The sequence below is a fragment of the Diabrotica undecimpunctata genome, chromosome 5, assembly GCF_040954645.1.
Source record: "Diabrotica undecimpunctata isolate CICGRU chromosome 5, icDiaUnde3, whole genome shotgun sequence".
Classification (NCBI taxonomy): Eukaryota; Metazoa; Arthropoda; class Insecta; order Coleoptera; family Chrysomelidae; genus Diabrotica; species Diabrotica undecimpunctata.
The window spans coordinates 100,234,743-100,259,504 of NC_092807.1; the positions used below are offsets into that span (position 1 = coordinate 100,234,743).

Genomic DNA, 24,762 nt, shown 5'->3' on the forward strand with positions numbered 1-24,762 from the left:
TCGATCTCCTCTGTCATTTCTGTTTCCAAGCCCATATTTTCCTACTTGTTCTCCTACCTTACCTTGACCCACCTTGGCATTAAGATCGCCCATTAATATGTTAATGTATGGAAAGATTGACTTAATAAGTAAAGACAAACAACCTGCAACAAAAAGGTTCAGACCTGATAGTGAAGTCGAATAAATGAATCAAATTTTAACTTTTAAACCAATGTATGTAAAGAAAATAAAAAAAGTAAAGTTCAATAAGCATTGCAAAATTTAATAAGGCAAGTGATGAAAAAATCGACTAATTTTATCAAAGCAGTAAGGCAGATTAGATTAATATTGTATATCATATTTGTAAGAAAAATAGAATAAAAATCAATATTGTTAATTATAAAAATACAAACAATTATAATTAATATAAGGAATATAATAATATAATGTGTAAAAAATTAATTGAAATTTAATTTATAAAATATATAAGTATTATTACTTCATTGATATAAAATGAAAAAACATATGTTGATTTTCCGGGATTTTCCGAGATTTATGGGGGGTGAAAATTATGTCATCATTATTAATACTGCGACAGACTATTCGAGCAAATTAAAAAAAAGTAAGTATTTAGGGTGAATTTCAAATGGACTTAATTTTTCCAAGTTTTCCCATATTTTCCGGCCAGTGAAAACTATGTAGTTATTCATATTTCGACGAGCTACCCCAGAATAGCTGCAGCTGCAAACAAAGCCGAGATAATGTAAATTTTTCCTACGTGTTGCAATTTGAATCCGATGTCGAAAAAAAAAACGGAGCTGAAACAGATATCCTCTCCACTTTCCCATGTCGATCTTTCGAAAGTACCGTCGTTTCGAAAAATTAGATAAATTTTATAGCTATAAGTTTCAATATAAAGTTTAGATTTTCATTCAAAATTTGTGCAAATTTTACTTGTGAATGTTTATAAACAATGGAGATATGATTTTTTTAAAAATAGTCACTAACTTCGTTCCTATTGGTCATAGAAGGTTTTTTATTTTTTAATGTGAGCTTTTTTACCAGCTATCCAATGGGTGTACGTACAAGTCTGTAGCTTGAAAAATATAGAAGTTATTACAATTGTTTATAAGTAAAAAACATACCCCTTTTTCAAACGTTTATTTTGTAAATAATTTCGATGAAAACTCAATATGCATTTAACTTCTGAGATAGTCTAAGTCTTAAAGAATCCTATGAAATTTGCTGAATGTGTCTAGCATCATGCATAGGGCAAGCTCAATAGTTTAAATAATTATCCTCAGGGATAAACAAATTAAATAACTAATAAAATATTTGACTGATCGGGGGGAAATTTCGCACAAATCTAAAAGATGGTAATTCCTTGATGTTTAAATGTATTAATACTATTTTATTTTGTTTATAAAAAAATTAATAAAATTTATAAATTAGTGCAAAAAAACTGCTTTTTTGCAAATATCTCCGTAAATTATTTATCAATTTTAATTGAAAAAACGGGATAATAAAGATATTCTTGACATAAAAAAATGACATAAATATTGTTTATTTAAAATATAAGGGAAAAAATTTATAGACAAAAAATCAAATTGTGACCATAAATTGTTGCTTAAAAAAAACGAAAGGTAAAACTAGGAGTATCTTTTCATCTATTCATCATCTAGTATCCCCCACCTATGTCTTAAAAGCTTCAGATATCTGCGAAACATTTTTCCACCTTTTTTTTTAACCAGACTGGGCTAAAGTAACTTACAGAGCTATGGGTGTTGCAAAGTAATTTGTTGAATGAAATTGAGAAAAAAGCCACACGTATTCACGTCACAAGAAGATATGAAAGTACATAAAACAGCGATAAGAGAAAAATTGTCTGAACATCCTTTTGAACATTAACTTTTTATTTACTTATGATGCATGTCAATTTCTACTATTCAATGTGTTCGTTCGTGTTTCAAGACATATGTTTTAGAGTTTGTTCACGTCGAAAATTGCTACTAAATTTACTTACGTACAACTACGGACGATAAGTTAGAAAGTTTTCATACAGTAGCGTCTCGTATGCAAAAATTGTTGCTTATATATTCAAATGTATGATTAAAACAAAATTTGCGATTACGCAGATCCAACGAATAACTAAATATACTTACACAGAAAATCCGAATATATAATTGAATTTTTTCGGTGATTAGTTTCGGCAATTGTTAAAAGCTTAATAATAGTCGAACTTTGGTAGAGCATAGTTCAAAACAGCAAATCATTACTATGGAAACACACGCAAATAAAAGCTGATACAGAAGGCGGTACAGTAGAATAGCGCGAAGCTTCATACTATGTTTTTTGTATATTTAAAATTTAAATATTTTTAAATTGAATAAAGTAATTTTATTATTTATTTATTATTTATATTTTAAACAAATTCAATACTCAATCAATTATTATGTTTGCTCCTAACGCCACCTGCTGACATATTAACAAAACAAACTTTGTTTCTTCTATTCTAATAGATCATTCATATAAGAATATATGATAAATGTGAGTCAAATATTGATAGATCGCAGTTTGGCTTTCGGAAAGCACTTGGAACTAGAGAAGCAATTTTCGCTCTCCAGGTGCTTAAACAGCGGTGTAGAGACGTTGATAAGGACGTGTATTTGTGCTTTGTGGATTTTAGAAAAGCATTTGACAATGCCAATCATGAACAATTGATAGATATTCTGCGAAAGACAGGTATTGACGACAAGGACATTCGAATTGTGGCAAACCTATTGTTACGATAAATTCTGACCCTAAACTGTAAATATTATGACTAACTCTTTTTTTGTTGTAGTTATTCGAGAGTGCGACGATCTCTCATCGAGGACCGCAGACTGGTTTTTCTGGTCCCGTTTGGAAGTATCGAGTCGTGGAAATGACTCATCATAGGTCTTTCGGCAAAACAGCAGTCTATGTTCGATGTGTTTCGAGAAACAGCTGTTTTCATTCTCGAATAACAGGACTTTATATTTATAGAGGATTTTTCATTGAGGGAGTTAGTTAATTCTGAAGACCCGCGGCCGCGAATTTGTTGTCACGTTCGCCTTTAAATAAATTATGTATTATTGAGTAGTTAAATAAATTAATATCAGTTATCGTGCTTTTTAATAAATTAAAATAAGAACCTTTTAATAAAGACATTATAAATTGAATAAAGACAACAGTTACATAAATATCATTTCACTATACTGGGGTCAAACAGCAACAGCAAAAATTGGCAACGAACTCACTGAACGTGTGCAGATCAAAAGAGGTGTCCGTCAGGGGTGTATATTATCCCCACTCCTATTCAATATTTATTCCGAAGAAATATTTAACAAATGTATATAAGATATGCCAACGACACGGTGATCCTTGCCAGTATCATAGACGAATTACAGCAGGTAATGGAAAGAGTTTATTCAGTTAGTGAGGAATACGGCCTGAGCCTCAACTTCAAGAAGACAAAGTGGATGCTGATAAGCAGGAAGCAACAGCCTGCTCGACAGTTACGGATAAGTAACATACTAATTGACCATGTAAAATCTTATGTGTACCTTGGCACCAACGTAAATGCAAAATGGGAACAGGCCACAGAAATTAAGGCGAGAATAGAACGAGCTAGAGCAGCATTTAGCAATATGAAAAAGCTCCTCATAAGCAGGGATTTGTGTCTTCCCCTAAAACTACGTCTAGTTAAATGCTACATTTTTCCGATCTTACTGTATGGTGTGGAGGCCTGGACGCTGACAGAGACGTTCACGAGAAAACTAGAAGCATTCGAAATGTGGGTGTACCGACGCATTCTTCGTATATCCTGGACCGAACATGTCACCAACATAGAGGTAATCCAAACAATCGGAAAGGAGAAAGAAATCGTGAATACAATTAAACAAAGAAAGCTTGAATATCTAGGCCACATATTGAGACACGATAAGTACCGTCTACTGCAATTGATTGTCCAGGGAAAAATAGACAGTAAGCTAGGGCCAGGCAGGAGAAGACACTCGTGGCTCCAAAATCTGAGGAAGTGGTTCGGGCTCACATCGGTCGAACTATTCAGAAGCGCCGCAAACAAGATCAGAATTGCCATGTTAATAGCCAACGTTCGCAACGGACAGGGCACTTGAAGAAGAAGAAACTTTGTTTATTTCTGATAGACCAGTGAAATTCAGAAGAAATCTGTATGAGATTTACGAAGATTTGCAATTCTTTAGGACTGTGTTGTGTCCTTTTTAATACATCATTGTATTACTAGGTTTAAAGTTTTAAATATTTGGAAGGAAAAGACAGTTAAGATTTGATTTCACGTACAGTGCGTCTGTGTATCCGCTTATTTCACCCTAATAGGGATCATCAGAGACGGCTATTCACAGTCGCTCTGAAAGTGAAAATAAATCTTTTCTGTCTTAGGAAGCAACTCGCAACATGACTTCGTATAGACGCAAATAGCGACATCTGATATTAAAATCTGTAAACTAATTTTCGAAACCAAATTCAGATTTTTCTTTAATCTGTGCCTTCTAAGAATTGCAAGGCAAAACAGACGTTGATAAAGATGTTAATAGAGACATGGGGAATCTAAAAATTGCATTCCACGACATGTCTCCTCAACTAAGCAAAAATCCTTAGCGAATTTGGTTTCTAGTACTCGTACAGAGTATATCGGAATAAAAGGAAAAGACAGTTAGACATTTTAAATATTTTGTTTTATTCTGATTCATTATTAGTCCTCTAGTCTTTGCTTCTCGTATCAGCGTTAGAAGTGTTTCTTCCAGCCTCTGTTTGTAACGCTCTATAATTTGTGTTGGACTTTGAATAATTGTCTTTTTCAGTTATGTGTCTCTGATTACATCTTTTAGTATGATATTAAATAGCGCCCTTGACAGACTAGAATATCTCCTTGTGTTACTCTATGTTCTATATTAGTCATTTTTATCTCTTTTGTTTGTTTTAACTCCTGCTGATGAGTTAAATCATTTCATTTTAATTCTAGTCAGTCTTATTAACTTTGCTGGCATTTCTGCTGGTTAGCATGTGTATTGCGTCTATTGTTGATCTTATTTTATTAAATCCCTGTTGATACTGTTCTAATTTTTTTTGTTCAACAATTTAGTCGGTTTCTTATGATTGTGGTCAGGATCTTATATGTTGTGCTTAATAACATAATACATAGCTCTATAGTTGTTGCACTTATTTGGATTTGCCTTCTTACATACTGGTGTGACGTGTTCGTTTTTCCAGTTTGCAGATATGTTTTCGCCCTTCTAAATTTTGACCATTAGTTGGTACATCGGTTTCAGCAGCTTCTGTCCTCCGTTTATGATCAGTTAGTTGTTAATTTCCCCTGACGCAGAGTGTTGTTTATTTTTAGTTGCTTAACTACACCTATGAATTCTAGATAAGTATGTGCACCTTCCTCTGCATTATTATCTGTTATTTCTAAACCATCTGCATCTGTCTCTTGATTGGTTTTGTATAGATCCATAAAATACTTTTTCCCAGCCATTTTTGTTTAATTTTTAAGGTTGTTAGTACTATATTGTTGTTTTATATATTCGAACAGTCTCTTATTTTTATTTTTTATTTCTATTGTTGCATTTGTTTAGGTATCCACGTTTATTTCTTTCTTCTATAGAGTTTCGTGGTTTCTTATTTTACTTTTCGGTATTGCTTTAGTTGTTCCTGTCTTCCAATCTCTAGCCATTTATTTTTCGCAATGTTTTAAAATGACCAAGGGGTCCAAGGGGTTTAAGGAACTTAGGGACCAAAAGGTCCCCAAGTTCAAATATCTCGGTAGTTGGATACTGAAGATCTAGATCCAGACACAGAGATACGTCCAGGATTGAGCAAGCCAGAACAGCATTTACTAATATATGAGAACCTTGCTAAGAAACAGCAGCCTTAACTTAACGCTTCGATATCGCTTTGTAAAATGTTACATTTACTCCATACTGCTATATGGTGTCCTGGACCATACAGGCCAATGTGATGAACCGATTGGAGGCCTTTGAAATGTGGGTATTTAGAAGACTACTTGAAATTCCCTGGATAGACCACACAACAAATGTCGAAGTATTAAATCGAATGGGCAGAGAACGAGAATTGCTGCCAATAATACAAAGAAGAAAAACTGCTTATCTGGGTTATATATTTCGAAATTTCAAGTACCAGTTCTTAAAGCTTATTATGGAAGGGAAAATAGAAGGAAAACGGGGCATCGGAAGAAAGAAATACTCATGGCTTAAAAACATAAGGGATTGGGCAAACCTCGATGCCCATGCACTTAGAGCCACACAAGACCGAGAGGAGTATGCCAGAATTGTCGCCAACATCCACTAAGTGGATAGGGCACCATAAGAAGAAGAAGAATGTTTTAAGTTGAGTTTTTTGTGAAATTCTTTATCAAACCATGCTTTCGATTTTTTGTTATCTTGGTGTCCTATCATTTGTTTTGCAGCTTCTCTTAGGCTATTTTTTAAGTTGTTTCAATTCTTTTCTATATCCTCATTGTTGTATTTTTCCAGTTTCAGTCCCCACTCTTATGTATACTGTTGTTTTATTTCTTGTATTTTTAATTTAACTAAATTCTATTTTCTCCTTTGTCTTTCCTTTTTAATATTAGTTTTACTACTCTTTACTCATTTACTACTCTATAAGACCTCACATCTTATACTATTTGTGTCTATTTTTTCGAAATATACATGGTATACTTGATTGCCATCCCTTCTTCCCATTATCACCCACGTTATCTTATGTTCTCTTTTATATGTACTACACTAATTAGCAAAATTAAAGCACCGCCTTAAAAATAGGACATTTTTGATGTATCGAATTTCCTAAACCCTTTGTCCAATTTAAGTGATTTTTATAATATGTTATAGCCTTGCTCTTTAACAATATCGCTGTAATAATATTGATGCTAGACAGGTAAATTGTCACTGTATACCAGTTGTACCAAATAGACGGTGTTTTTGTTTCGCAACACCCTGTAGAATATTCTAGTAGTTATAAAATACTGAAATTAAAACTCAACTATAGCCTCAGATTTTCTAAACAGAGTTGGAAAAAAAGTTAGATACTTAAATAACTAGCCATGTTGATAATCAATAAATCCTCATTTCTGCTTAGTTTAATAAACAAGCATAAAGTATGCTATGAAAAATTAACAATTTGAAAGATGTCAAATTGTTAACAGTCAAAAAGTGTCTGGTTTGTTGTACAAATTAGTAGAATTATTTTTAAGTTTAAGTTAGTAGAATTATTTATATTAAATTAAGTCCGTAACTTTTTTTGTTGTTTGGTGGAAATGGAACGCGCTACAAGGAATTTGACCTGTGATCAGTGTGTTCAAGCAGTGACCTTAAATAGCGAAGGACTTAGCTACCAGGATATCGGTCGGTGGTTGGGAGTTTCACATACATCAATTTCCCGTATTGTTCTACGCTTTAGAGAAATGAACGACTACAGCAGTCGTCCCTGACAAGATAATCCTCGAGTTACTACAGTCGTTCAAGACCGTTTTATTAGATTATGCGCTAAGAAAACGATTTACCACTTCAAGGAATCGTTAGTGAAAACTTAATGCGGTTCCTAATATCCAACCCAGCATTGATACCGTGAAGAGACGTCTAGTAGAACGATTTTCTTATTCGAAGACCAGCTACAGGCCCAGAATTAACTGCAAACCACCGCAGAGCTAGATTGACTGGGAAAACGTTATGTTTACAGATGAATCCAGATTTTGCCTCTATAGTTCCGATCGACATTTAAGAGTAATCCGATGACCAAATGAGCGTTATGCCCATTGCAACATACGTAGAACGATTTTATTGAATGGATGGTCTATAATGGTTTGGGGAAGAATTTCTTTAACGGCACGGACAGATCTTGTTCCTTTACGTGTATTAATGCACAATAATGCAAGACTTCACGATGCACGAACTGTAAACGAATATTTACAACAGGTAAATCTTCGGGCTTTGAATTGACCACCACATAGTAGAGATCTTAACACAATCGAAAATTTGTGGGACATAATTGGCAGAAGACTACGACAGCGTTTGCCACCTCCGAGAACCTTACAAGAGGTAGAAACAGTAGCTCTCGAAATTTGAAATGATATTGATCAAAACCAAATAGCAAAACCTCATTTCGAGTATACTGACGCGTATTGTATAAAAACACAGTATAATTGTTGCACCCAGTATACAATAACATTTACCTATCTAGCAACAATATTAATATGGCGATATTCTTAAAGAATAAGGCTATAATATATTAAAAAAATCAATCAAATCGGTTAACAGGTTTAGGAAATTCGAGACATCAAAAATGTTACATTTTTAAGGCGTGCGTTAATTTTACTGATGAGTGAAAAATAATTGGGGTTTGCTTAGTAAAAAAATTTTGTACCGTCATCCGTTTTCAAGATACAGGGCGTTGAAGGAAAAAAAATTTACGCATTTTTTACGATTTTGCCGAAACTACTGGCAACATTGTAATGAAATTTTATATGAATATGTTTTGGAAGCTGATACATCACATGAATTTGTTTTTATATCTGATTCTCATAGAGAGCGCTAGTTACACGGATCGTACTAAGTATTAGTCAATATAACTTTTTTAAGAGTATAATTATTAATCAAAATTTCAAGTAAACTTAAACATCATTCAATTTTACACGAAAAAGGTACTCTTGGTAAAACTCGATACTGTGTACCGTTTTTGGAATATTTTGATTTGAAAATTATGAAGTAATAATTGATGCTGGTAGTAATGATAAAGTTCTAATAGGTATACCTCTATTTTCTCCAAGTTTGCCATGGAAATCTGACATTTATTGATTGTTATGACGATAAATCAACAATAATTAGAGTTTTGAAACCTTGTTATTTGTAAAATCAAATCAAAATGTACTCAAATGTTGAATACACTGACATGTTATTAACCTTATGCGAATGTTTAGGATGTTCTAGTGCAGCTGTGACACGTTATGCAGCAAAGTTTCCTATTATAGAAGAAACTTACCAAGTAAAAAAACATTTAGAGCCGTTGAACGACGTTGTCGAGAAACTGGGAATGTGAGACCAAATAAAATAAATTCTGGTAGACCAAGAACAACAAGAACAATTAATAAAGAAAATAATATTTTAAATTTACTTGATCAAGATCCAACAGTTAGCGTAAGAAATATAGCAAGATATAGCAAGACAAACAAATACTTCTTCTTCAAGTACTTGGCGGATACTGAAAGAACAGCAATTACATCCTTATCATTACAGACAAGTCCAAAACCTCTTGCCAGATGATCTACGGGTTAGAGTGGATTTTTGTGAAACATTGCAACAAAGGACAGCCCACAATCCAAATTTTTTAAAATGCATTCTTTTTACGGACGAGGCCACCTTTATGCGATAAGGTATGTTTAACTCACATAATGCACACTACTGGAGGGATGAGAATCCACGAGTCAAAAGGGTATCACATTACCAACACTCATTTAAAGTTAATGTTTGGGCAGCAACTTTAGGTAACAAATTAATAGGGTATCATATTCTACCTGGAAATTTAAATGGTGATATGTATCTTGATTTTTTAAACAATTCCTTATTCGAGATATTAGAAGATTTAACGCTAAACGAGCGAAGATCTTTATTTTTTATGCACGATGGAGCTCCACCACACTTTGATAGAAGGTGTCGTAATTGGTTGAGTAATCATTTTCCGAATCGATGGATTGGTAGAGGTGCAGAAGCTCCGATTCATTGGCCTCCTCGGTCATGCGATTTTAACCCTTTGGACTACGCAGTTTGGTCGTGTAGTAAGGAAAAAGTCTATGCTACAGAAGTAAATTCACGCCAAGAATTGGAAGAAAGAATTTAACGTCAATTTAATGACATCATAGCTGATCCCCTACCGTTTAGAAGGTTAATGGAATCTTTAGAAAAAAGAATAGACTTGTGTATTCGCGAAAACCGAGGGCATTTTAAACACTGTAATTGAATTTTATTTTATGTTCTTAGTCATTAATTTAATTTTCTACTTGTGAGTTTTGTTTAATTACTAATTATTTTATACCAGCATCAATTATTACTTCATAATTTTCAAATCAGAATATTCCGAAAACGGTACACAGTATCGAGTTTTACCAAGAGTACCTTTTTCGTGTAAAATTGTATGATGTTTAAGTTTACTTGAAATTTTGATTAATAGTTATACTCTTAAAAAAGTTATATTGACTAATACTTAGTATGATCCGTGTAACTACCGCCCTCTATGAGAATCAGATATAAAAACAAATTCATGGGATGTATCAGCTTCCAAAACATATTCGTATAAAATTTCATTACAATGTTGCCAGTAGTTTCGGCAAAATCGTAAAAAATGCGTAAAATTTTTTTTTTCTTCAACGCCCTGTATCTTGAAAACGGATGGCGTTATAAACATTTTTTACTAAGCAAACCCCAATTATTTTTCAGTTTTTTACCTACTCTAGAGACGGGGTTACCTTTTTTTGAAACACCCTGTATGTGTTTGTTGCAGATGCTAAGGTTCTAGATGTTTCCTCCATTATCGTTTGTAACTGATTTGCCCGCTACAATATGGTTACAATCTTCCCTTCCGAACTTTGCATTAAAGTGTCCTTATTAAGATGTCATTTCTGGGGATATTTTCACAGGTTTCTCTTAGGATATTGTAATGTTTATTTTAATTTCGTCTAACACTAGCACTAAAACAATATTAACTTATAACATTTATTACTTAACATATAAATTTATATTTTCGACTCACTTCCAGATCACAGTAGAATTTTCTTATTAGCGGGATGGATCGCTACTAGGATCGGTTCCAGAACTTTCTCGGCGGCATTCGAACGGCTGTAGATCGAATCGCGTAGCATATTCGATCAGGAGCGAAGCAAGGGCTTGACGCAACAATATCGTAAAATGCTACTTTATCTTCTTGGCTTGCTTCTTCTGTGAAGGCGTAGCAATTGAGTGTCGACATTTGTTTGTTTGCTCTTTATTATGATATCCTTTCATTAACTGCTTCAAATAGTATTACTTTTTCTCCCATTTTTCTAGTCGCCATAAAGGCTGTTCCATTTTCCTCAGTTTGTTTTCTCATTAGTACATATACATTCTCAATAGTACATAGTAAAATTGTTCTTCCAGATTTTTACTTGATTTTTCCTTAGTATTTCCTGCAGAGCTAAAATTTCTAGTTAATATTTTTTCACTTCTGCGGCTTCTATTTTTGCATCTTACCTATTGCTGGCATGGTTTTGATAACCCAGTATCCCATTTTAATGGGCTTCATTGTTTTCTTCCTATTACGTTGGCTTTTTACTTTTGCGTGTGGTGTTTTTGTTATGTTTGTCAGCCTCATCCACTGCCGGGAAAGTCAGCCAGTTCATTGGTTAATACAGCGTCTTCTTCTTCTTTTAGTGCCTATTGGTTTCAAATATTGGCGATCATTCATCGCCATAACATATTTTTATTCATTTCTTTGCTCCTGTTATTGTTCATTAACCTCATTTAATAATAATGTTCCAAATAGCTTTTCTTACATTAACAAAAATTACCGATAGTCTTATTGTTTATAAACCACCTCATTAGTTTATCGGACATAACACGGTAAACAGCAAGCGTGATAATAATTAATTGTTGTTTACAGTTTAATAAAAACTTAAGATAGTATTATCGTCGCAACACGAAAGTTATAAATAAAAAAATGCATTTTGTGATGGAACGTGTCAATCTATGTTTGTTAAAAATTGATATCTCCTAGAATGTGTTGTGTACAACATATTTTCCTTACCATATACGTACATTTACCACTACTATTAAAATCAAAGTACCAAAGAAACAGCGCACAGTTTATGTCATAATATAATTTTATTTTTACGAATTTCTTTCTCTGTTGGGTAACGACGATATTATATCCTGTGTTTTTATAGCCAATTATGTTTAGCATGTAACTTTTAACTTTGCCACTCTTCTTGTCAATAATAATTTACAAATGTTTGGCTTTTTCAAGGTTTGATTGCTAAAAACTACGTAAATATTATTTGTGTATTATATCTAGGCGAATGCCTTGTAGTATTCGATATCAATATAAATAAATATGAACAATCACTCACCGGAAACCTGTGTTCAGCTTGTGCTTCCTGTACTCTCTGGAATGTTTCCTGTAAAACAATTAACAATTTAAATTAGTTAAACACATTAATAAGTGGGTTTCTAAGTTATAACAACAATAAGAATGTATATTAAAAATTGATTTCATTTTATTTTTGCTTTATTATCGCTGAGCTATTATGCCATATATATATATATATATATATATATATATATATATATATATATATATATATATATATATATATATATATAAATACGTCAAATTATCGGGTAAAGTGGTCTGTAATAAAAATCTTTCTTTTTTCTTAATTACTCAATATTTCGCCATTTATTTAACAGCTTCTTCAGGAGTAAACTAAAACAATTTGAACATTACAAAAAATGGCGTACAAATACATTTTAAAACACAGAATTTAAAAGATTTCGCAAATAAAAAATGACATTGAAGTATTTGAAAAACGGAATGTCAAGATTAAATTGTCTTAAGCACGTTCGTTACAGCTATACGTAAAATTATTTCAAATGTAAAAATAAAAATAACAATAAAAGAAAAGTAAGAAGAATAATATTTCTTTGATGAATTATTAAGGTTAGTTGTTATTGAGATGAATGTTGGCTATTTTGAATATTTATAAATTTTGTTCAATATGTTACAATATACAGTGATGAGTGCCTTACCACCCGGCAAAATAGCAGAAAGGATAGAAGACAGATTAAGTTGTGAGATAGTATGAGATAAAGCTAGTTTTTGACGTGGCTATTTCACTTCAGTCATAATTATACGGATGACCTCGAAAATATTTTATTTCAATAATTTCTGATGTTAGAATAAATGATTGAATAAATTAAGATATATTATAGTAAAAAACATTAATTATTAGCGATTTTAAATTATAAAGCTTTAAGTTTATTTAATAATAAAAATAACTTAACTGAAATATTTGATTAAACTAAAGGTAGGTATGTTCAATTCGAAAATATTTATTGTGTGTAGAATTGGCGTAATGGTTAGAGACGTGGTCTAGTGACGAGAAGATTGGAGGTTCAATTCACATCAAGGATAAAATTTTTGTTTTATTCAATCAAAAAATAATAGAAAATATGATACATATTAGGTAAAAAGTTTTCGAAAAACTCATTATTTACAATTTATTCTTATTCCAATGTTAAAAAATAGAAATACAAAATAATTCAAATTCAATTTCAGTTTTACAGTCTTCAGTTGTGATTGCAAAATAATCCGGTTAAGACTGTTTAATGCCAAATCTATCACTAAATTCTCAGTGTTAATATCAATTCCTCTGTACAGGTAATGATTTTCAAAACAATTAACAACATTGTAATGGATGCGCGCGAACAGCTGCCTGCTTTACAGCTAACCAAATCATCAAGCCATCAAAAATAATAACATACCGAGAAGTGTTTTTGCACGGTAAACAGAAACTTTTTATTGAAAAAACAATTCGTGAAAATGGTTTTAACGGTCGAGGAAAAAGTGCAAATTGTTGTCTGGCATGTGAATGGATTATCAGACAACATGATTAGACAACAATTTGTAAATATGTTTCCAAATAGGCCGGCTCCAGCACGATCAACAATTCAGTCTATTATACGTAATTTTTTTATTTATGGATCCGTGTTCACTCCAAGAGGAGTTCGTAGACGAAGGGAGGTAAATCCAGATTTGGAACTAAGGGACACTTTAATTTGTGCAAGTATTGAGCAAAATCCTACCCAATCAACATCTCGTCTCGGAGAACAATATGAAATTTCAAGATTTAAAGTAGGTAAAATTTTGAAAAGACATGGATACCGTCCCTATAAACTTCATAAATCCAACGAACAATTCCCTGGGGATCAATATAGACGTTTAGAATTTTGTCAAACTGCAATGGAAATGTCACATCAAGATGAACATTTTTTAGAGAACGTTTTGTTCACCGATGAATGTACGTTTTCATTGCAGGGCCGTCACAATTCAATGAATGCTCGGTATTGGTCTCGAGGAAATCCTCGTCAGATTTATGTCGCTCGTACCCAGCGTCCTCGAAAAGTAAATGTTTGGGGAGGCATAATAGGGAATCATGTCATTGGTCCATTTTTTATAGACGGTATGTTGACTGGGCGGAAATACTTGGAACTTCTGCAAAATCAAATTGTCCCAGCCCTTCGTAATTTACCAATACCTTTCGATTCCATATGGTTTCAACACGATGGTTGTCCTGCACATAATTCTCGCATCGTCAGTGAATATCTCAGTGCGACTTTTCCTAATCGATTGATTAGTGGCCACGGAGATATTTTTTGGCCTGCAAGATCACCTGATCTTGCACCTTGTGATTTTTTTATGTGGGGATATATCAAGTCCAAGCTATATGGAATTGAAGACGATAGGCCTAATTCTCTCCAAGAATTAAGAGAAAAGATCTCTGATTCAATGAGAGGTATTAGTCCAGAAACATTAACTAATGTTAGACGAAACTTTTATTATAGATTGGGTTATTGTTCTGCTGCTAATGGAGGCTTATTCGAACATTTATTGTAAATACATTTCATTAGAATAATTTTTTTTATTTTTATAGAATTTCTACCTATTTAAATATTTTTGGAAGTACATTTATTTAGAACGTTCTTTTATGTTTGAAGAATTATTAGTTTATTTTCGAAAGTACGACATTGTTTTTTCAATAAGATTTTCATGTTTTACTATAAACACTTCTAATAAAAACTGAAATAAATGTCTAGTGATTTAAAGCAAAACGATATAATATCTGCATAATTTCAAATTTTTAAAAAAGTAAAACCTTCATGTGGGATTTGAACCCTGAGCGCCTGCATGAGAACATCGTGAATTGAACTCTGATCCATCAAACTTTTATATTTCTTTAGTGACAGTTTGGGTTATTGTTCTGCTGCTAATGAAGGCTTATTTGAACATATTGTAAATACGTTTATTTACAATATTTTTTTTAATTTTGTAGAATTTTTACTTAAGCAAAACGCTTTACAAAAGCAAAAAGCAAAAATCTCTGCATAATTTCAAATTATTAAAAAAAAAAAAAAAGAAAACCACATGTGGGTTTTGAACTCTAATCGTCTGCGACGTCTGTGTCGAGTTCTTACCACTAATCCACGAAGGATGGTGATTATTCTGTGACAAGAGTGTATGAAATCCTCACATCATAGTAGAAAAATTATTCTTGATTAATAATTTAAAACTTTAGATTAAATAATTACTATTAATTAAATTATTTTATTCACATTTTTGCTTTATTGTGGTCAATCAGTTTTTACTTTATGTGAAATTAAAAAATGGAAATACGTCACACATACGTTACACATAATAATTATGACCGAGGTGATTTAGCTCGAAGCTAACGTCTAAAGGTGTGAGACTATCGATTTATAATGTTAATTATAGGTTTCTACCGATTATTTCCCACCTCTACTACTTTTATCTCTTTTTATTTCACAACGTATTATATTTTCTATCTTTTGCGTTATTTTGCCGGTTCGTAAGGCACTCATCACTGTATGTTACTTAACGGTCCAGTGTCATATGCTAGACTATAACAAAGCTCACATTTTGGCACAGACTGATAACTACAAAAGTAGATTATTTCTTGAGATGTATTACATTAACAAAAATAAAAACACTTTAAATTATAAAACGGACACTGGACAGTTAAGTAACATATATTGTAACATATTGAACAAAATTTATAAATATTCAAAATAGCCAACATTCATCTTAATAACAACTAACCTTAATAATTCATCAAAGAAATATTATTCTTCTTACTTTTCTTTTATTGTTATTTTTATTTTTACATTTGAAATAATTTTAATTTTTTATCGTATAGCTGTAACGAACGTGCTTAAGACAATTTAATCTTGACATTCCGTTTTTCAAATACTTCAATGTCATTTTTTATTTGCGAAATCTTTTAAATTCTGTAAGTGTTTTAAAATGTATTTGTACGCCATTTTTTGTAATGTTCAAATTGTTTTAGTTTACTCCTGAAGAAGCTGTTAAATAAATGGCGAAATATTGAGTAATTAAGAAAAAAGAAAGATTTTTATTACAGACCACTTTACCCGATAATTTGACGTATTTATAAATTATTTTTTGGTCGAAATAATCATTTCTAATATATATATATATATATATATATATATATATATATATATATATATAATGTTGGACCTTATTAGTATAATAGTATATTAGTCTTATAGTTATATACTTGAAGGTGTAATTATTATAATTAATTATTATTAGGTGTTGTCAGTCAAGTTAAAGTCATGTAAACTCGCTATGACGTATATATGATCTGAGTAAGAGATTATATATCACTCAGACTCTTAATATCACCTTTAATATTGATAGAAGAATCATTAAAGAACATAAATCGTTAGACATATCAAGAAATTCCCTTTTGAATTTTTTATTTTCATTATGAGGACTAGTGGTAATATCATGGTCCATGGAGGGACCTGTGGAATGGACATATTTAGCTTATGCACAACGGCCTGAATTAAGGCGTGAATAACTTATGGAGAGTAAACCTAGACTTGAGTAGCTGAGACGATTAACCAATGTACGACTTATTATATGAAAGACAGCAGGATATATGAATGTTATATTCATATCCAAATGTCAGCAGTGGTAGTCTTATATATTGTTAGTTATATACTGTCAGTTGAAGCTACTGCCTTCTTGTGTACCGACGGATCAACGGTCAAAGTCCAAACTCTTACGGCAGTACAGACAACGTCAGTAACTATTGAATCTCAACAATGACTACATATATATATATATATATATATATATATATATATATATATATATATATATATATATATATATATATATATATATACTTCCTGGTCTTGATAAGTTTTAAAAATTATGTGACGTAGAGAGCGACCAATTATTGTAAAGTTTGACATGAAACCCAAAACACCGCCACAGAAACTTAAAATTTATGGAAATAATGATTTTTGAAGTTTTATCGTTTAAAGATGGTCTATAAGACGTTTAAGAAAGATTATTCACACTAGAGAGGCTTTGTTCTCAGTACAAGTCTTATTCCAGAGATGCATAGACGTCAACTGCGACGTATACGCATGTCTGGTTGATTACGAGAAAGCGTTTGATTGAGTACAGCACGCCAAGATGATGCAAATACTAAAAGAAACAGGAATTAACAACCAAGATCTGAAAATAATTAGAAGTCTCTACTGGAATCAGACAGCAAATCTCAGAGTTGAAGGAGAACACACTGACTATGTGAAAATCATGCGTGGAGTGAGGCAAGGCTGTATTTTATCTCCTCTAATCTTCAATCTGTACTCTGAAAGAATATTTATCGAAGCTTTGCACGAAACTGAAAAAGGTATTCTACTAAATGGTTGCCGGCTAAACAATATCAGATATACAGATGACACCATAGTATTTGCGGACAACTTAGAAGACCTACAAGTTCTTATGAACAAAATCACATATTACAGTCAACAATATGGACTCAATATAAACGTTAAGAAGACAAAGCTTATGATAATTAGCAAGAAAAGAATAACAGAAGGTCAACTATACGTCAACCAATCCCCCGTAGAAAGAGTGACGCACTACAACTACCTCGGCACCATAATAAATGAAGAATGGACCAACAACCAGGAGATTAGAGAACGCATCGGAAAAGCTAGATCCACCTTCAATCGGATGGGGGCCTTCTTCAAGAGTCACAACCTCTCTCTTGATACAAAAGTAAGAATGCTGCGATGCTACGTCTTCTCTGTCCTTTTTTAAGGTGTTGAATCGTGGACCTTGAACGAAGATATGTGCAGAAAACTGGAAGCATTTGAGATGTGGCTATAACGGAGAATGCTTAAGATCCCGTGGACTGACTGAGTTACAAATGAGGAGGTCCTCAGAAGAATGAATAAGAATCGAGAAGTACTGACCACCACCAAATCTCGAAAGTTATCGTTCTTCGGACATATTATGCGAAATGAATCCAGATATACTCTCCTTCAAGCCATCCTGCAACGAAAAATATTTAGAAAACGAGGTCCAGGAAGAAGAAGAACATCTTGGTTAAAGAACCTCAGATTCTGGTTCAATACAACATCTGTGCAGCTTTTCCGCGCTGCTGCAGATAAGATAAAGATTGCCATGATGATCGCCAACATTCGTAACGGATAGGCACATCAAGAAGAAGAATTCACACTTGAGTCGTCCTTCCCTAAAAATTGTAATCCTTAGTCTGTAACTTTCTGAAATACCAATTCCTGTAACGTGGGATCTCACAAGACAAATAAAAATTTTTATTCGGAAAAATGACAAATACTAACTCGGTATATTAATATAAAAACCTTATCAGACTACATCACAGAACGTTTTCGGAAAAACTATTCTATCATCAGTGCTATCCTAAAATATAAGTATTACCACTTTAATTAAAGCTAACGTGAAAGTTAAAATTTTGACCAAGGTTATTACAAAAATGTGGATTAATACTTATTGGGTGTTTGAAGCCACTACATATTATGAGTAAAATCCCTTTAAATGTTTATGTAAATAAAAAGATTAACTTTAGTTAGTCCTCAGACGAAGTGTCTGTAAGGACTCGTTGATAGCAACTGATTAAAATGACATACTAGGACGGACTACCAACTTTCACGTTTGCTTTACTTAAAGTAGTAATACTTAGTAATAATTTTAAAATAGCACTGATGATGAAATAGTTATTCCGAAAACGTTCTGGGTTGTAACCCGCTAGGGTTTTTATATTAATATACCTTTTATAAAGGAATTTTTTAAATAAACATTCTTTGTGATTCATGGTATACAGTCAACTACAGGAATTCCGTTTCCTTGATAACATATTCACTTTAATCAAAGACGTAATACTCTAGTCAAAGACATCTGTTGTACACTTTACATCTAAACTTAGTTTTACGCTATCTTTTTGTTTTCGCATTCTGTGCATCTGCCGAAGGTCATATTTTGGATAAGATATGACGTGAGATATTCTTGGATCAGTTCTAACTTTTGGAAATTTGCGAAGGCGCACAGATATTGATCTTATAATAATATATGAATATTCCCGCTATAATCGTCAGTTTAAAAAATATAACCAAAGACCGCCGACGGGTTGATAAGAACAGTATCTACTCCACCATTTTATTTTACGTGGTGTATAGGAAACTAGGGTAGATTTTTCTACCCTAGAAGATAAAAATGTAAACATAGAACTATGTTCTGGCCGTTTTAGAAGTTTATTTCTTCTTATGGTAACAAATGGTCGTAAGTTTAAACTCATTCAAGAACTTTTCAGCTACGGACAAGCCAGTGAAAAAATTATCCATTCAATCATCCGGCTGACTAAATATAAGTTTGAAATATCTACATAGAATGTTCCATGGCTGTTTATTAAGACAAACCTCAAGACCCATTGTCTGTATCCTTCTTTTCATTTTTTTCGTTGTGGAGTAATCACTGGTCACGAGTAATCCCTAAGTATATAAATTATTATATATTTAGCTCTGCTGTTCGGCTTTTTTTGTTTATTCTGAGATTAATAGTTTCTGCGTTAGTTAAGATAGTATCAAACGCTTCTTTCAATTTTTCGGGCCAGCTATTATAAAATGACCAGACCATGTACTTACTATTTTGTAAAAACAATTGACCTGGTAAATACCACGGTAGTATATACATCAATAGATAAAAAGATTAAAAAAAAAACTGAGTGTTAAGGAAAAATAACCCATAAACATTTGCTTTATGTTGTGTATATCCTGGGAGACAGCTTTCCGCCGTAATTTGCTGGGTAATGAATCGTTCGAGGGAAACAAATTTATTATGAGTGCCATCATAAAATGAACTCATAAAATTACCCGGCATCGAAGTATTTATGGGAGAAAGTGCTTACGAATTTGATTCATCGCGAACGGCTAAATCTTATGTATTAAAAAAAAGTTATGCCGTGCTGTGAGGATTTATCGAACTTTTCAAAGTAATTCCGTTTCACGTCATCGATCAGCTGTTAAATTTTATATTGTCATGACTATACAGTGTTTCCAAGTTGTTAGAATAGTAAAAGGATGTCAGGAATTTTAGGATTAGAAAAAAAAATCTTTTTGTCGCAGAAAAAATAACTCAAATTTATAATGAAGGAATAGGTAGCCTTAAACTTTTTAAACTGCCTATCGCGTCTTTTCCATTTCTAATTTTTTGAAATGGAAAAGCGAAAACACTTTTGAATCTTATATGACAAGCGCTGTCATAATAAAAATACAAGTAGATATTATTGTTAAGGCTACCTACTTAGATACTACTTAGATACATACTCAGATACTCAAAATGATTCCAAAAATAAAAAATCGTCCCAAAAGGGACAAAAAGGTCCCGAAAATAGTTGTTTTCACTATGAATTGTGTAAAGTAGAAATTTCGATTTATTAAATCATACCGAAAGTTTAGTTTTCTCGACTTCTGCAGAAAAAGAAATGTTTAGTTGGGACAAAAATAGTAAAAAATGACCTAGAACATGAAAGAAAGTCTTTCATACATTTTCGAAGAATATGGCTATTATTAGAGTAATGGGGAAATACATAAGGATGCATAAGGTAGAGTTCGAGAGCGACAAAAAAATTCCAACACCTTCGCGGCAGCGCCTAATTGATAATATTTCTCAATCAGTTTTTGAAAAAATGATATTTGACGAAAAAGCCGTTGACGGTTAAGCTCCCGAAATCAAAGAACAATTTAAACAATGGACACACAATTCTTAGGGTTACTACCTTGATTAACCACTTAGAAAAGGAAGAAACAATAAACGTCCAGATTTTACACCAATTTGTCCCGACTTTAATCAAACAAAGAAATGAAAGGAAAAACAAAAAGGAAAATACAGTTAAGATTTTATTTCACGTACAGGGAGCTTGCGCATCCGTTTATACGTATTTCGGCCCAATAGGCCTCATCAGAACGGGTTTCGCAAACGCTCTGAACGTGAAATAAATCTTTTCTGTCTTAGGAAGCAACTCTAACATGGCTTCGTATAGACGCAATGTAGCGACATCTGATAATAAAAATTCGAAAATTAGTCTACGAAAGGAAAAACCTTTGTTAGATCGTACATATAGAACAATCCTTATCGGTCTAATTCAGCTTAATAAAACCCTTTAGACCATCACAAATAAGATTAGCCATCTCCTGATGATTTACAAGCTTCGTCAAGCAGAAATCAAAATTTCTCTTGACTTAAACAATTTCTGCATTAGTTATTTAATGTTCCTGATAAATATATCACAAATTTAATATAAGCTGCATGTGGTCCGAGAAGTGGGTTACCCTTTCCTTTTAAAGTAATATGTTGTCTGGTGCTAAAAAGTACTGAGCCAATAACACCTGCTCATATTAAACGGTCGTTGAAAAATCGTTAGTAAAGACAAAAGACTTAAATTATTATGCAAATCGGTTCACGCCTCGTTATTGAAAGTAGTTTAGTGAACACAAATCGATCGAGATGTGTTATTTGTTGGGAGAAACGTGGCATAACTTGATGTTTATCTTCTATAAGATTTATTATAAAATGAGAAGAGCGAGAGTAAATATTATAAGCAGCTAAGAATGGTTGGATATTATAAAAATATATGTTATAATGAGAATAAAAAATCTCATATATACTAATTAATGGAAACAAACGACGGGTGCGTATGCTTAGCAGTTTATTTATAAAGAAATAATGTTATCGATTTCTATTAAACAACAAATATTGGATCAATTTTTATTCCACCTACAAGTAGTACGTGTGAAGAATCGATGTCTTTCAGAATGTGTATGTTATCGTTTATGATATCATCCGAATTCGCAGGTGTGTGAGACCGTCATTCCGACAATTGGGTAGCATCTCTGTTCAAGAGAGACAAATACGTCCTTTTTTTAGAGGTGGTCCAAAAAAATTAAAACCAAATGAAATATATGCCAGAGAAAGTGATTCCGGAATTATGGTCATGAAATGACGTGACAAGAGGAATGTGCTTATGCTTAGCACCCTTCATAGAGATAATACAAAAGAAGTATGTATTTCAAAGAGGTGTTGCGATTATAACGGAGCTAAATCTTACATTGACCTGTCTGACCAAATAAAAGCATATTCTCACTGTCTACGCAGAGGAACAAAATGATACAGAAAGCTTGCCATCGAATTATTATTGGGGTCTACAGTTATAAACGCTTTCTTACAAGGAAGTTATACAAGAAAAATTGTCCATAACCGATTTCAAAGAAAAACTGTGTTATTCATTGTTACGCATTGGAACAGACGATATAGATGAACATAAGACCGAAGGTAACACCGAAAATCATGCTTTGGAACAAACTAATTCAAGATTGAGATGTGTTGATGAGAAAAGTTGCAACAAATAAAAGTGCTCGAAGTAAATGGCAATGTATGCTCTCTAAAAAACATTATTGTGTTGAATGCTTCTTTACTACACACCGAGCAAAAGCTGTATAAGGCATGAAGTTCTATCTTCAATTTTTTTTTATTGTATTTGCGTGGGTATAATGTAAATGATAATGTACGAATTACTACTAATGTTTAGAAGTATGTTTTCCGCTTGCTTTTGTTTTAGTCTTTAGGTATTCAAACATTTTTCAAGTAACCTTATTTTATATTTTTTGAATAAATATTACAAAAAGGAATATATCATTAATTTGTATTTTTTCAAGTGACAAAAATATACTATAGGGTGTAATATTCCGGACACATATTTTCAACTTCCATGTGAATACTACACAAGTGCGGCACACCGTGTAAACCACGATCCCCAAAATACCAGACTGTATTTAGGCACAACATATGTGCCACGCGCAATATATCACGTGGCACTTAACGTGTTAATGTAATTAAACATATATAATTACATGAAACATATCCCGGGGCGGACATCGGTTCCGACCACAATCCTGTTGTTGGTAAAATTTCAATTAAACTAAAGAAAATCAAATACAGAGAGAAGACAAAACCTATCCTCGAAAAACTTAAAGATACAATAGTACAGACAGAAATAGAGAAAACACTCAATGATACACTCAAAGAAAAGTTCAATGAAGCACCCGCGGAATCAGAAGAAACAATAGAAAATATTTGGCACACCTTCAAAACAACAATCACAATTATACAAAGAGAACTACAAGACAATATCAGAAAAACAAAGAATACATGGATGACAGAAGAAGTCCTAGAACTGATGGACATAAGGAGATCTTACAAAAATTGCAATGAAGAAAAATATAAAGAAACCCAGAAAATCATCCGCAACAAAATCAGGAAAGCCAAAGAAGAATGGATGAGCAGCAACTGTGAGGAACTCTGAGATTTACTAAAAAAGCATGACTACTTTAATGCATACAAAAAGATTAAGGAAGTCACAAATATGAAGAAAAAATCACTACAACAACTTTAGTAGATGATAACAACCAAATAGTATCTAGTCCAGAAAATGTAGAAGATATCTGGGAAAAATACATCAAAGATCTGTTTGATGACGAGAGAACAGAACCACAAATGAATATAGTACATGAAACAATACTTGATATATTAACATCGGAAGTTACAAAACCAAACCAAACCAATCAATTCAGACGTTAACACTATTATTTAACAAAATATATACCACTGGAATCTTTCCAGAAGACTGGCTTAGATCGACATTTATACCTATACCCAAGAAAAATAAAGCAAATAGATGCTCACAGTTCAGATTAATTAGCCTGATGAGCCATTTTCTGAAAATTTTACTGATAATTTTTCGACTGTTCTAACAACCATTCAAATTTCGTCATTTTGTGTCATGTGGAACAATTTCACCCAATCATGTCAACATTAGACTGATAATTGCATTCAGTGCAATTTTCAATCCCTATGACAACACGATCGAGTTTGACAACTTCATCCAAATAATAAAAATTGAATGTAAAGGAGAAAAAGATAACAAATCACTCGAATATATCAACTGCTGTTAGCGAATTAGCAAAAAGTGGTGTAGAAGAACAACAATTGCTAAAAATTACTGGTCATGGCAATCAGAATTCTATAAAACCATACTTAAATCTCGATCAAGAACACCACAACAAGATTATAAATATTATGCGTGGTAATAGATCTTCTATAGTAGAGAACAGCAACGAATCTAATGTTAACTTAAATTTTAATAATTGTACTTTCACTAACTGTACTTTTAATAAATAAATGTTTCGTTATGTTGAGATATGATTTTTTTTTTCGAAAAATTATCCGCCGAATATCCCTCGGACATTGATGCATGCCTCATAATTTCATGACAAATTTCTCAAGCTCGTTGCTTGGTAACAGCACTCAGCCTTCGGCTTCGTGCTGTTACCAAGGAACGAGCTTTCGATTGTCATGAAATTATCTCGTCTGTTATCAATGTCCTAGGGATATTACTACTGAAAATTGTACATCAACGAATATACAGAGAATGCGAAAGAAACCTGAGCGACAATCAATTTGGATTTCGTAAGGGGCTTGGTACAAGGGAGGCATTATTTCTTCTTCTTCTTGCTTGGTACAAGC

General features: G+C 32.6%; 1 protein-coding gene across 7 annotated transcripts in view; it reads right to left on the reverse strand.

Moving 5' to 3' along the window:
- RhoGAP19D (Rho GTPase activating protein at 19D) overlaps nt 1-24,762 on the reverse strand; it is a 517,193-nt gene that overhangs the window by 205,151 nt on the left and 287,280 nt on the right. For all 7 annotated transcript variants that reach the window (XM_072532354.1, XM_072532351.1, XM_072532352.1 and 4 more), the window contains one exon: nt 12,152-12,199. In XM_072532354.1, the coding sequence (XP_072388455.1) occupies nt 12,152-12,199 (48 nt within the window). The remainder of the gene's footprint in view (nt 1-12,151; nt 12,200-24,762) is intronic.